The sequence below is a fragment of the Rhinichthys klamathensis genome, unplaced genomic scaffold (assembly GCF_029890125.1).
Source record: "Rhinichthys klamathensis goyatoka isolate OS25496 unplaced genomic scaffold, OSU_Roscu_1.1 h1tg000087l_1, whole genome shotgun sequence".
NCBI lineage: Eukaryota > Metazoa > Chordata > Actinopteri > Cypriniformes > Leuciscidae > Rhinichthys > Rhinichthys klamathensis.
Genome location: NW_026606627.1, coordinates 239,230 through 252,167, shown reverse-complemented (window position 1 = coordinate 252,167; position 12,938 = coordinate 239,230). Strand labels below are relative to the sequence as shown.

Sequence of the window (12,938 nt, the reverse complement as noted above, 5' to 3'; positions counted from 1 at the left end):
TTCTGTCACAACTCTCAAATCTCATTCGCCTTTGAGCACATTCAAACTCGACAACTGAAGACAGGTCATGTCAGGTTTGAAGTCAATGACTGCTTCAGAAGATGTGGAATATAACACATGAGTCACGCAGACTGCTTTTATGGAGTGTGTGTGTGTGTGTGTGTTTTGTACTTTAAAGCTCAGAAGTGTGATTCCCCATCTGTGATGGAAAAGAAAAGTATCATGTACTGTACCTAGACTTTTAACTATTGGCATAAAGTCTGGTCTACTTGGTAGTTTATTCTGGCCAAAAGTCACATATAGTTTGTTTTGGTTTCGTATTACATTTACGAATGGCTTATCTGAGATTGCTTATATCCAAATAATAGTTTAGTGTGGGGAAAAACAAGTTAAAAAAATGTGTCCATGGCTAATATTTAAACAAAAATGCTGAAAATGTGTGTAGACTTTGTAATCTGAATTTCTGTGGATTCAAACATACTAATTATTTCACGGACATGCGCGTGGAAATCTGTTTTCTTGGTACAATTACATCCTGTGATTGATTTTTTGTTGTATTGAACCAGATTAAACAGAACCTCACTGTTTACTTCTACGATATCTTTCTGTACTTTTTTTTTTTGATGCATGGAAGTTTTTGTCGCATGGGCTTTCAACGGATGGACAAAAGTTATGAGAGAATATTTTTTAAAAACTTAATTTGTGTTCCAAAAGATGAATGAAAGTCCTATGGCTTTGAAAAGACCATAGGGTGAGCAAATAATGACCGAATTATCATTTTCGGATTAGCTAACCTTTTAAAGCCTATTAAACACCTGAACAAATAAAATGATTATTGTATGGCCATACCTGAACAAACGCACACAATATCGAAAACATCAAGAGGACGGGGGAGTCATGCGATTTGAAATGTTGCCTGGATCAAGGACCAAGTGTTTTGAAAAAATGTTGAAAAACAAGGTGATAAATAATTATATAACTCAAAATGATTAATTTGTGTACGTTATATGTTAACTATTGAAGTAATCTCTGAGATGTGTACCTTTGTAATCATGTATGAACATCTTGGAAATGTTCTTATGTAAATGTACGTTTATTTTGAATGGATTAAATCCAGAGAGAAAAGTGACGCTCATTGAGTAATTATGTATAAGGCTTCAGCCTACACCTTTTTCGGTTGTTATGCATGTATACATTGTTTTGTTTTTTTCTTTGTTTTTAAAAATGATGTGTGAGGACCGAAATAAATTTTGTTGATTGGTTTGATTGAAAGTCCTCTCGTTTCAAGATCAGCCTAACAAATGTTAATAAGAATGCTTTTTATATTATGAATTAATAAGATATTTGAGACCTTTTAGGGTGTGTTGACACTTGTCAGGTTTGATTAGATTAAAACAAACTTTGGTGCGATTGTGAACACACGCTTGATGACCTCAAATTTTGAAAAGTGATTATAAGGCTTCTTTTTAAGCACCCGCTGCATTCTGCTAAATATCTCCTATTGTATTTCACAGAACAAAGAAAGTCAGACAGATTTGAAATGACATGAGTGTGAGTGAATCATGACAGAATCTAAGTCTTCATTTATCATAGCTGTGTAAATATCTCTCTAAACAGGACGTAGAACAACGAGTCCAGTGAAATGTCATTGTGTTGTGTCCCATGAGAGTTATTTTGGCAGGTTGGTTCGTTTTGGCATGCGAGTTCTCCTCTTTCCTCTGTTTCCGTCTCACCCAGCCTCTAGTGAGTTCATATCTTGGCCCTTTTCCCGGCTAGGAGAGCCAGTGTTGAGGAAGAACTGGGAAAGAGCCAGTATGCTGATATCAGACAGTTTTAGATCACTACAGCAGAGTCCCTGTTTATCACACACACACTTCAGATCGCAGCGTACCCTGCAGGTTGTGGGTTCAAACTCTCGTGGGAATAGTGTTATCCACCGACAGAGCAAACAGCTTCCTACAGCTCACACCAGAATTAATTACAAACAAACTCTATTATTGTCACATTGACTGCATGTCCATATTATTATTTGCTGATGACTTAAGTCATAACTAAAGTCTGTAACAGGTAAGTGACATAAAACAAATACAAAAATCCGTCTAAAATTCAAATAATAAAACACCACTATCCATGTAATCATACATATAGGAGTGGCTTTCGATGTTGAAGTCAAAGGCTGTGGTCCAATCAAACTCTACTGTATTTTGGCACAAATTCATCTGTCACTTAGTAAAGCCAAAATAAGCAGATGCCAGCATGGCCGGGTCGTGTGGCATGACCTCATCCAAACCATGATCTAAACTACTTGAAGTAAACAACACAGACTGCATTCGATATGAGACACATGCTGACCGCATGTTCTGTGTGGCATATTATTGTAAATTAAAATGTATAATACTAGTTTATTTTTGTTTACTTACAGTATGTATGAGAAACAATTTAGAAACAGCGCCACATGATGCCATGTCAAATCTGAGTCTTGAAGCAGAGCCAGCTGGAAACCACTGTCCTGTACGATAACAAAACATGCTGTAATAGCTTCTTACTGTCATGAAACCGTCCAGGAGCCCAGAGTCTGGTTTAGGAGGAGCCTGTAGACGCTCCATGGACCACTTCTCAATGATGGAGGACACCTGGCTGTTCTCGGTGTTTAGGATACGAAAGCCTGTCATGTTGACCCCGCTGTAGCGATAGGGTTCCACATCCAACGCGAAGAGATCCTGAAGAATATGAAACACACACACACACATAAAAAAAATAAACACAATAGGTATGTCTGTTACATTTGTACCACATTACATTTTAACACTGACATACAAGCTCTATTCCAAAAACAAGTGAGCTGCATTGATGTCAAAAATAGCAAAAATAACATTTACAAGCCATTAAACTGTATTTGCATTTTTGAAATATATATTTTGTCCTTTAGTTTTTCTTAGTGACACAAATATTAGCTAAAAATGTGTCAAAATTAGTGACCAACAAGTACTGTAAAAAATAGTCAATTTACATTAGATTTAACTACTGTATCAATGCTTTATGTATTGAATTAAATACAATAACAATAGCTTAAATCTTAATAAACATTTTTAATGAAAGTTAGGCCTGCAAATTGGACTGCGAGACAAAAAAAAGCCATTTATAATAATAATAATCTAATGTTGTCTTGGTCTCAGTCAGAAACAATAAGAACTTACACCGGGAAAAACAAATCAATATTTCCATTTAAGGAACATATTGGCCTGAAATGCAAATTATTTTATGGATATCGCTGTGGTTTTAAATGCGTTTTATAATATAAAGATCCATACGTAACTTACCAGGGTAGTAAAAATGTAGTGGTAATACTCTGTCATCATCCCCATAGCGAGAGCCTGAGAAAATAAGAATTGAAATCATGTTGAGACAAGGGAACAGTAACAATGCTTCTGAAAATGTGTAATTTATCACTGAATCGAAGGATAGGCAGGCGAAAATAATGGCATTTCTTGTTTATATGATGTTTTGTGGCTCGTAATAATTTTATATGCTGAGGGATTGTGAGCTGAAATCATGTGAGGCGTTCAGTCTCTCTTTCCCTTAAACCACTGAAACACCTTGAGCTCTCTTTATTGCCCGTAAATACTGCACACAAGTGACTTCCCGGCAAAGTCTGTGTGCAACCTCTAAATAAACCAAATTGATTTCTGAAAATCTGATATATTTTATATTGTAAAATAATTAGACAACATACAAAATAATCCAATGAACTGCATATGTATGCTGAGAAAAAAACCCAGATGAAGAAAATGGAAGCCATTACATTAATCAGACGATTGAAGCATTGACATTTTAAAAGTGTCTTTAGAAGTCAATATATTGTTTATTTTATTTATTTGTATTCCGACAGTCCACATCATTCCAATCCATTTGCCAATCAAGTTTGTCACTATGGCAGGGTCGTTCACACAAAACAGGATATATTTAATCTCCATTTTTTCTAAATTGTGGCCAAGTAGTATAAATATACAGTGTTTCTATTATGTGTAAAAAATGTTCGTGGCCCCTTTAAGAAATCTCTCTCTTCTCGAGGTACTATTCACTGGTTTTGGATGCGTGCGCGCGACCAGAGACTTGAGAGGCCATTTTCAGTGTACAGAGAAGCTCCATGTTGTTGCGCGTGCATCTGATTTACTGGTTTAAACTTTCGTCTTCCTGGGTAATTACTCTAATATCTTCAATATGTACAAATATGTTGTGAAGCGGAGTTTAAAAGAACATTTGATGTGATTTCTCGTAGATGTATTTGGATGTGCCGAATGTGTGACGAGTGAACCTCGTGGTGATTGGTGAATGTGTGTAAGTTTCATGATTAATGGGGTAAAATGCTGATGCCATGTTTATTTGATAAATCTGCTAATGATTTAAAGCTATGTTCTGTGATTATACAGTATAACTGAATGATCATATCAATGTATATGTCTGCTACTGCATGGTTAATATGTGAAACATGGTTTGTGGCTTTGTTAATGTGCTTTTATTTCTTTTGTACCTCAGCCACTGCCGTATTCCAGTCTGTTTTGACGTATTCAAAATAGTTGTACCATATTTTGTTTTGGTATTGAGTAATAGATTTAAATCTGACCTATTGCAGTGAATTTCACTGTATTTCAGTGTGAATTTAGTTACGCATTTTATGGATCTGCCATTGATCCACTGGCTAAACTTGAGTTCTCTTACGAGAGGTTCTCACGTATTGCGTAAGTTTAGCTTACGCTACGGGAAAGATTCATCTTCTCAAGATATTGAAGCCAAAAATTATCCTTAATTTTGTATATGTTGTCAACGCAGTGCAGCAGCTAGCAGACCTAGAGCGGGCATTCTAGCGCGCTCATAGGCTGCTCTGCGGGAACTGCACAGCCTACCAGTGAGCGTGACGTCACGTCCAATCTAGCCCGCCAGAATGGGCGTGGCTTAGCGTACATAAGCGGGGCTCGGAGGCTGATTCTCTGATTTTCATCTCTTCAGCGAAGCTGCACGCATCGCTGGACCTTGAGAGGCCGCCGTTGAAACAGCGACAAGCCAGCTAGGACAGTGACTGAGGAAGCCGGCCGTCTTCGCCACCTTCAGCCTTCCGAAGCAAGCTACGCTATCCGGCGTCGTATCCTTTTTCTTATTGCAACCGAGCATCTAAAAGAGCATGAGCGTCTTTTTAAAGATGCCTCAGTCCACTTGCGGCTCGTGCAGAGCCCCGCTCAGCATCGGAGACCGCCACGTTATATGCGCTCTCTGCATGGGCCAGGAACATGCTGCTCTTGCCCTCTCTTCGAGAGGATGTGAGCACTGTGAGGAGCTTCCGATGTCGACCCTGCGGGCTCGACTCGAAGCCTTCCAGGACGAAGCTATCTCTCCGCCCTTTGCTGGACCGCGCAGGAAAAAGAAGCGCCGTTCACAAAGGCCGCCGGAGCCTGCCGCCGCCACGACGCGCTCGCCGGAGCCCCTCCCTCGAGCCTCGCCGACGCCCTCCCCGCCTCTTCTCACAGACGCGCAGCCGCCGGCTACGGCCCGCCCTGCCGTTGAGTCTGAGGACGACGCGGATGGACCCGCCGCAGGAGATAGCTGTTCCATCCTAGCTTCGGATAGCGAGGAGTGGTCGAACTCTCAACGCTCCGCCTCTTCTATTCAGGAGTCTGGGAGAACACGTGCTGGAGCGGAAGCCGAACTGATGCACCTCCTTTCGCAGGCTGTCGACCACCTCGGGCTCGAGTGGTCACCGCTTCAGGAGCCCGCCCCCAACAGGCTTGATGGCTGCTTTCTTCAGAGTCGCCGTCGTTAAGCGCCCGCTTCCAGACCCACGCCCTTCCTCCCTGAGCTGCACTCGGAACTGGCTAAATCGTGGAATGCCCCTTTCTCCGCGAGGCTACATTCCTCTGTCTCCGCGTCGCTCTCCCAAGTGGACGGCGCTGCCGAGAAGGGATACAGCTCTATTCCTAAGGTCGAGGAAGCTGGCGCAGCGCACCTTTGCCCGCCCTCCACGAGATGGCGCTCAAAGTCTGCCCTGCCATCTAAAGCCTGCAGGACCACATCTGCCCTTGTCGGTCGCGCATACGCCGCCGCCGCCGGACAAGCAGCTTCCGTCCTGCACTCAATGGCTGTTCTGCAAATTCTCCAAGCCGATCTCCTCCGTGAGTGGGACGAGAAAGGCCGGGACCCAGCTGCCGTTACGGACCTGAGGAGCGCGACGGATCTCTCCCTTCGCGCTACTAAGTCTGCGGCCCAGGCCCTGGGGAGATGCATGGCCTCGTTAACTGTAACTGAAAGGCACCTTTGGCTGACGCTGGCTGACATGAGAGAGTCTGAGCGATCCGTTTTCCTCGACGCCCCTCTCTCACACTCCGGTCTCTTCGGCCCAGCAGTGAACGGAATCGTTGACCATTTTTCTGAGGTGCAGAAAACGTCGCAAGCTATGAACCTGTTCCTGCCGTGTCGCGCTAGCTCCGCTGCAGGTCGCTCACGTGACCAGCCGCCTGCACGAGCCGCCACGCAGCGCCCAGCTCAGCCCAGACAGAACAGGCACTCTTCGCAGCGACAGGGCGGCCGCCCTAGATCGCGCTCAGCTAACCGCAGCAGGCCCCACCCCCCACGAGGGCCCCGGCCGAAGATCACGTTGAAACCTGAGCACGCGAAGCCCTCCTAGCACCATCAGGAGGAAAAAGACGGTTGTGTCTCGCCGCGGCTGGACCACCGTCGAAACTTCTAGCCCTGTCAGTCCCCTCATCTCAGGCTACTACAGTGGATAATTTAGGAGTCAACGAGTCGGTTACACAACCCGCTCGCCTGCACACAAACGCCGTTTTTATGGCGACCCAGAGAAATCTCATAAAGAGCAGGTTATCTGGTTATCCGGCTCATGCCGAAGGTGTTTTATGTGTAGTAAAAGTGCCCACAACCCAGTGTTCACCCCTACATGTAAACACAACACTTCCCGTGTCCCACATAGAGCCCACTCTCATGAAGCAGGCAAATGCTGCTCGAGTGTTGCCCATAGCATATGTGCCCACGTGCCCGTGCTCACATCTACTATCTGCCCGCTCTGTCACACGGCCAAGTCGCGCGCTTCAAACAGTGCAGCCTCTGTCCAAACAGGCTTTAAAAGTAAGTCACGTGCCCGCTCGCAAGCGCTCACTGCTATGCACTTCTCACACAAAGCCGCCCGCGCACCATAGTGCGCAGTGCCACATGAGCTACAATATAAACGTAAGTCTCGTGCCCGCTCACAAGCGCTCACGCTTACTGACACGTGCTTCGCCAGTGCTGTTAAACACACGCCACAAAGCGCAAGCTCATGCCGGTCAATCTATGGTTGTAAGTCAAGTGTCCGCCTGAGAGCGCCCGCGCTTACAAGTCTGCACGCTTCTCAAGGCACCGCTCGCGCATCACAATGTGATCACAAAGCTCCCCCATTCACAGTAATCGGGAAGCTGCATATAAAACAGCCTGTCACTGTTTTCAGCGAGCTCGCCCCATATAAGCACACAGAGCGTGCCCGCTGCGCCCGCTCCTCCGGTTCAGTCTCTCGAGCCCGCACAGCGCGGCGACCAGAGCCCGGAGTCCATTCTACCCTTAGCTGCACATATAAAAGCATGGGAAAACATCCAAGGGGTATCGAAGTGGGTGCTAAGCACTATAAAGTAGTGCTGCCGCGATTAGTCGACTTAGTCGACGTAATCGACCATGCAAATTAGTCGACGCCCATTTTTTTAGTCGACGTGTCGTTTTACTATTGACCGCATATTTATTTTTGGTCTCCCGTCTCAAACGGCTCACTGTAATTCACCTCCACACACCAGTCTGTGCTCTGTGCGCGCCCTGCTGGTTTAATCTGCTATACTCTTCCTTCCCCCTCCCCCGCCTTCACTGCTTTGATACGAAAAATTGCGAGGCAGGTTACGGTGCTTTCACACTGCTCGTTTGCTGCGGTCCGAGCCCGAGCGCGATTGTTCCCGGCGCCCCCGCAGCGTTGGTCTGGTTTTACACTCAAATTAATTCTACCGAACCCTGGTGTGTTTGCGTGCATCTTACGCCATTGCAAACGTGCACGGCGCATGATAGAAAACAGAACGCGGGTCAATATACAGTATATATATTTTAAATAATTCTGTGCTATGCGCAGCTGAGTGAACAACACAGGTGCGTGTGTCGCATAAGGTGGCCTTCTGCTGTTTGCAAACGGACTCTTTTCCAAATTTGTTGCCCTGATTCCACGCGCTAAGCGCGAATACACTGCAGACTCACTCTCGCTCGTATCCAAGGTAAATCATCAACACTATCATCCCTTACATGTGTTTTATTTAACTAAATACATAATCAGCTAAAACGCGCACCCGAGTCCGTGTTGCTTTCACATTCACGCGAACCGCGGCACGGGCCAGGCATGCACGCAAGTGTAAACGCGAGCGGCATAGCTGCGTGCCTGCCTGCTTTCAGCGCGATTCATTATAAGGCAGAGCTAAGCGTAGCAGGCTAGTCCAGACTCTTTCAATTCAATTCCAATTTATTTCTATAGCGCTTTTCACAATACATATTGTTTCAAAGCAGCTTTACTTAAAATGCATGCATTGCATCTACTTAAGCCTACAATTCAGAGTGATGTTATCAGTTGCATTTCAGAAATGTAGCTACATATAAAAATGTACAGTAAGCTAATGTATTAATTTAAGGCAGAACAAATGGCTAATTTAAGTAATGAATACATGCATATTTTTTAATAGAGGATTAGATTAGGACTCTGACTAATATGGTATAGCCTAATGGAAATGCAGATACTTATGCTTAGATTGTTAATACATAATGTTTTTCAACAGGTGACATTTTATATTTTGGCCCTTCAGTTCAAAATAAAATGGACACAACGAAATGACAAACAATGTTTTTTTATTTTTTATTAGTCGTTTAGATTAGTCGACTAATCGAAAAATTAGTCGAAAGATTAGTCGTTAGAAAATTAGTCGTTAGTGGCAGCACTACTATAAAGCAGGGTTATGCGTTACAGTTCGCTCGCCGTCCCCCTCGCTTTTGAGCGTGGACCGCGACGACAGTGAAAGCAGAAGTAGCACACCTACTTCGCTCGGAAATAACAAAACTGCTGTGCAAAGGGGCCATAGAACCGGTACCGCCTTCTCTGAGCGAGTCAGGCTTTTACAGCCGTTTTACAGCCGTTTTCTCGTGCCCAAGAAGGACAGGGGGACTCAGACCCATACTGGATTTGAGGCATGTGAACAAAGCTCTTATGAAAAGACCGTTCAGAATGCTTACAACCAGACAACTCCTCGCGCACATTCGCCAGGGGGACTGGTTTATATCTCTCGATCTGAAAGATGCCTATTTCCAGATTCAGATAATACCCCGTCACAGGCCATTCTTGAGATTCGCCTTCGATCGGGTTTATCAATACACCGTCCTGCCGTTCGGCCTGTCCTTAGCACCCCGTACATTCACGAAGTGCATGGACGCGACTCTTGCCCCCTTGAGAACTCAGGGCGTGCGAATTTTGAACTATCTGGACGATTGGTTGATTCTAGCACAGTCAGAGACAGAGCTATTATCTCACAGAACTGCGCTTCTCAGCCATCTGAAATGCCTAGGTCTCACGGTCAACTGGACCAAGAGCTCATTACTGCTCAGTCAGTAGATTTCCTTTTTAGGAATAGAACTGGACTCAGTGACCATGACGGCTCGCCTGTCTACACAACTGGCCGGCAACTGGCCATGTCATTCACGGCGGGCAGCGTTTTCCCTTTGAAAAAATTCCAGAGGATGCTAGGCTTGATGGCTTCAGCCTCGGCGGTACTCCAGTTAGGTTTACTGCGCATGCGCCTGCTACAACACTGGCTGGCCGCGCGTGTGCCACACCGAGCTTGGAAGTCAGGTCGTGAGCGGATCAGAGTGACTCAGAGCTGTGTCACAGCTCTGCAGCCCTGGTCAGCGGCCGACTGGTACCAGAGGGGAGTGACTATGGGGGCGGTCTCATACAGGAAGGTCATCTCAACTCAGGTTGGGGCGCCATCCTCGAGGGCAGAACAGGTCTTCGGCCTGTGGTCAGACAGGGAAAAACTCCTCCATATAAACTGTCTGGAAATGATAGCGGTCGAGAACGCGAATGATAGTGAAAGTGATGTTAATCTCCTCGGCCCAGTCAGAGCTCTGAGATTTTACGTTATGTGCTCCACCCCATTCAGGTGCTCTGAGCAGCTGTTTGTTTCGTTTGGTGGGCGCACTAAAGGTCTCGCCGCCTCGAAACACAGCCTGTCTAGGTGGATAATAGACGCAATCGCAGCCGCTTACACGGCAAAAGGTCTGCAGTGCCCCTTGGGCATCAGGACTCATTCCACTAGAGGCGTGGCATCGTCGTGGGCATGGTCAAGTGGAATTTCCATTCAAGACATATGTGTGGCGGCGGGCTGGTCCTCTCCTTCCACCTTTGTCAGGTTTTATAACCTAGAAGTTCCCGCCCTGCAGGCAAAACTGCTGTCTGTTTAAGTGAGAGGTTAGCCCTGTCCAGATATTATCATGCGCAGACTACCCTCACATGAATTCAGCTCTTCTGGTTGAGCTGCACTGTTCCAGGTTATGTGCTATATATGCCTATACACCAGCCACACGCGGCCGCTCTGTATTGCCTGTCAGTGCTTATTTACACGCGCTTATACGCTTCATGGTACTCGCGCTTATGTACATGCGTGTTATTCCCACTTTCTGGGTTCACAGAAGTGTTGTGACTCATGAGGTGTATGCGGGCGCGCACGGCGTGGACAATGGGTTCCCGTAGCGTAAGCTAAACTTACGCAATACGAGAGAACCTCTCGTATGAGAACGTACTGGTTACTAACGTAACCTCGGTTCTCTCTAGAAGAGGGAACGAGTATTGCGTAACCTGCCGTGCTAAACGCCACAAGCGCTATTTCGCTTCAGTCGATGAAAACCAGAGAATCAGCCTCCGAGCCCTGCTTATATACGCTAAGCCACGCCCATTCTGGCGGGCTAGGACGCGGCGAGGGCGCTTAGACGTGACGTCACGTCGGGCTCACTGGTAGGCTGTGCAGTTCCCGCAGAGCAGCCTATGAGCGCGCTAGAATGCCCGCTCTAGGTCTGCTAGCTGCTGCACTGCGTTGACAACATATACAAAATTAAGGATAATTTTTGGCTTCAATATCTCAAGAAGATAAATCTTTCTCGTAGCGTAAGCTAAATTTACGCAATACTCGTTCCCTCCTCTAGAGAGAACCGAGGTTACGTTAGTAACCAGTACGTTTTTGTGACATTTGATTTTCATCTTCAAATTTGCTGTCAACTGTTTCCCACAATTTGTTTTTGTTTAACTAGTGAAATCCAATTCTTTTTGTTGTGAAATTTGTTCAAAGAATTTTAACTTTTTTTCTCAATTAGACTTTTATCTGTCTAATTGTGCTCCCATCGACCGCTGTCACTTATTTACAACAGCAGTCAGAATAAAACCCCAATTTAAAAAAAAGCATAGTTTGCTTCCGTTGTGTATTTCTTCCATTTCACCCGGTCACAAAATGTTGATTTATCTCCACTTTACGTCCATCAGCTGGATATCTTTGCACGGGATGTCTTGTTGGTGTCCCTTAGTGCCGCATCTTCAACACATCTCGAAACCCCATATTCAGCTGCGCTCAGTCCAGCTTTCTCTGACCGCAAGAATGTGTCCTTTGTAACTGGCTCATAACTCATTCTGTGCTGTCTGATCTTGGTAAGTGTGGCTTGGCGAAGTGTGTTTCCTAGAGTAGCGGAGCAGTGCCGAATTCAAAGAAACCTTGAATTCCTCAGATGGAAGGAAAATCCTTAATATGGGATTAATAAATGGTTCAGGGGGCCGTACTGAAGAGTGGATTTGGGGCGGACATTGTGGGGGCTTGAACAAAGAAACATTAATCAACTGTCGTTTGTTTATTTATTTAAAGTGAAAATCATGGTTTCTGGTTTGAACCGGTTTCGCTCAGTTTGGCTAAAACTCCACATCTGGTACGCATTGAATCAATATACCAGATGTGGCCCGGATGTGGGCCGACACTGTGTTGCTGTCTGGGACATTAGAAAACCATTCTTTTAAATTGTAATACTATTTCCAAATAATAAAAAAAATTGCACTGATTTTTTTATCAAATAAAAGCAGCATTGGTGTGCAGAAGATAATTATTTCAGCAACATTAAAAAAAAAAAAACTTTAATGAGTATTTTTTTTGTACTGTAGCAATAATTTAATAAAATACAATGATGAAAAAAGACATGATCAGTATGTAATGGCAACTTATGTTTTTAAATTAACCTACTTTAACTGAAGTTATACAGGATTCGACTTTTCTTTCTAAATAAATGTCGCATAATTTAAGTTGAACTGACTTGTAAAGCCAATTTGCTTATACTTAAAAATTTAAGGCAGCAGCTGAACTTGAGATGAGTTGAAATAGGAGGATTTTTTTTTTATCACAGTGTTAATATTAATAATAAGTTAATTAAATCGCATATATGCATCAGGAGTATTTTAAAGCACTGAGCTCAGCATTGACGTCCTGGAGAAAGCAAAGTATTTAAAAAAAGAAGAGCAGATGGGGTTTTATTTTGCTCAATGCTTGTTTGTCTCCATAGCTGTAATGAGCTCTCGGGTTCCCACGCCAACCCAACCACGCATTCACACGGCATTTCTCGCAGACTGACAGACAACTCAATCCATAACAATAATTAATTTATGGGCCAAGCTGTTGTGTTGCTAAACGCTGGAACAACAATCGTCTAAACCCAAGTGTCACCCTGTTGCATTCGCTCTATTTAGTGCGCACTTCAGGGCGATGTAAAACACCCATGATTCGGCTCTGTGGAAGTGCGCCTGGTAACAGCTGCTACATCACAGATCCTGTATTAGCACGTGAGCTAATTGT

At 44.5% G+C, this 12,938-nt stretch overlaps 1 protein-coding gene across 1 annotated transcript in view; it reads right to left on the bottom strand.

The window, feature by feature from the left end:
- grik2 (glutamate receptor, ionotropic, kainate 2) overlaps positions 1-12,938 on the bottom strand; it is a 250,725-nt gene that overhangs the window by 135,147 nt on the left and 102,640 nt on the right. The window contains exons 6-7 of the mRNA XM_056251625.1: positions 3,321-3,374; positions 2,547-2,720 (exon numbers count right to left, since the gene is read on the bottom strand). Of these exons, the coding sequence (XP_056107600.1) occupies positions 2,547-2,720; positions 3,321-3,374 (228 nt within the window). The remainder of the gene's footprint in view (positions 1-2,546; positions 2,721-3,320; positions 3,375-12,938) is intronic.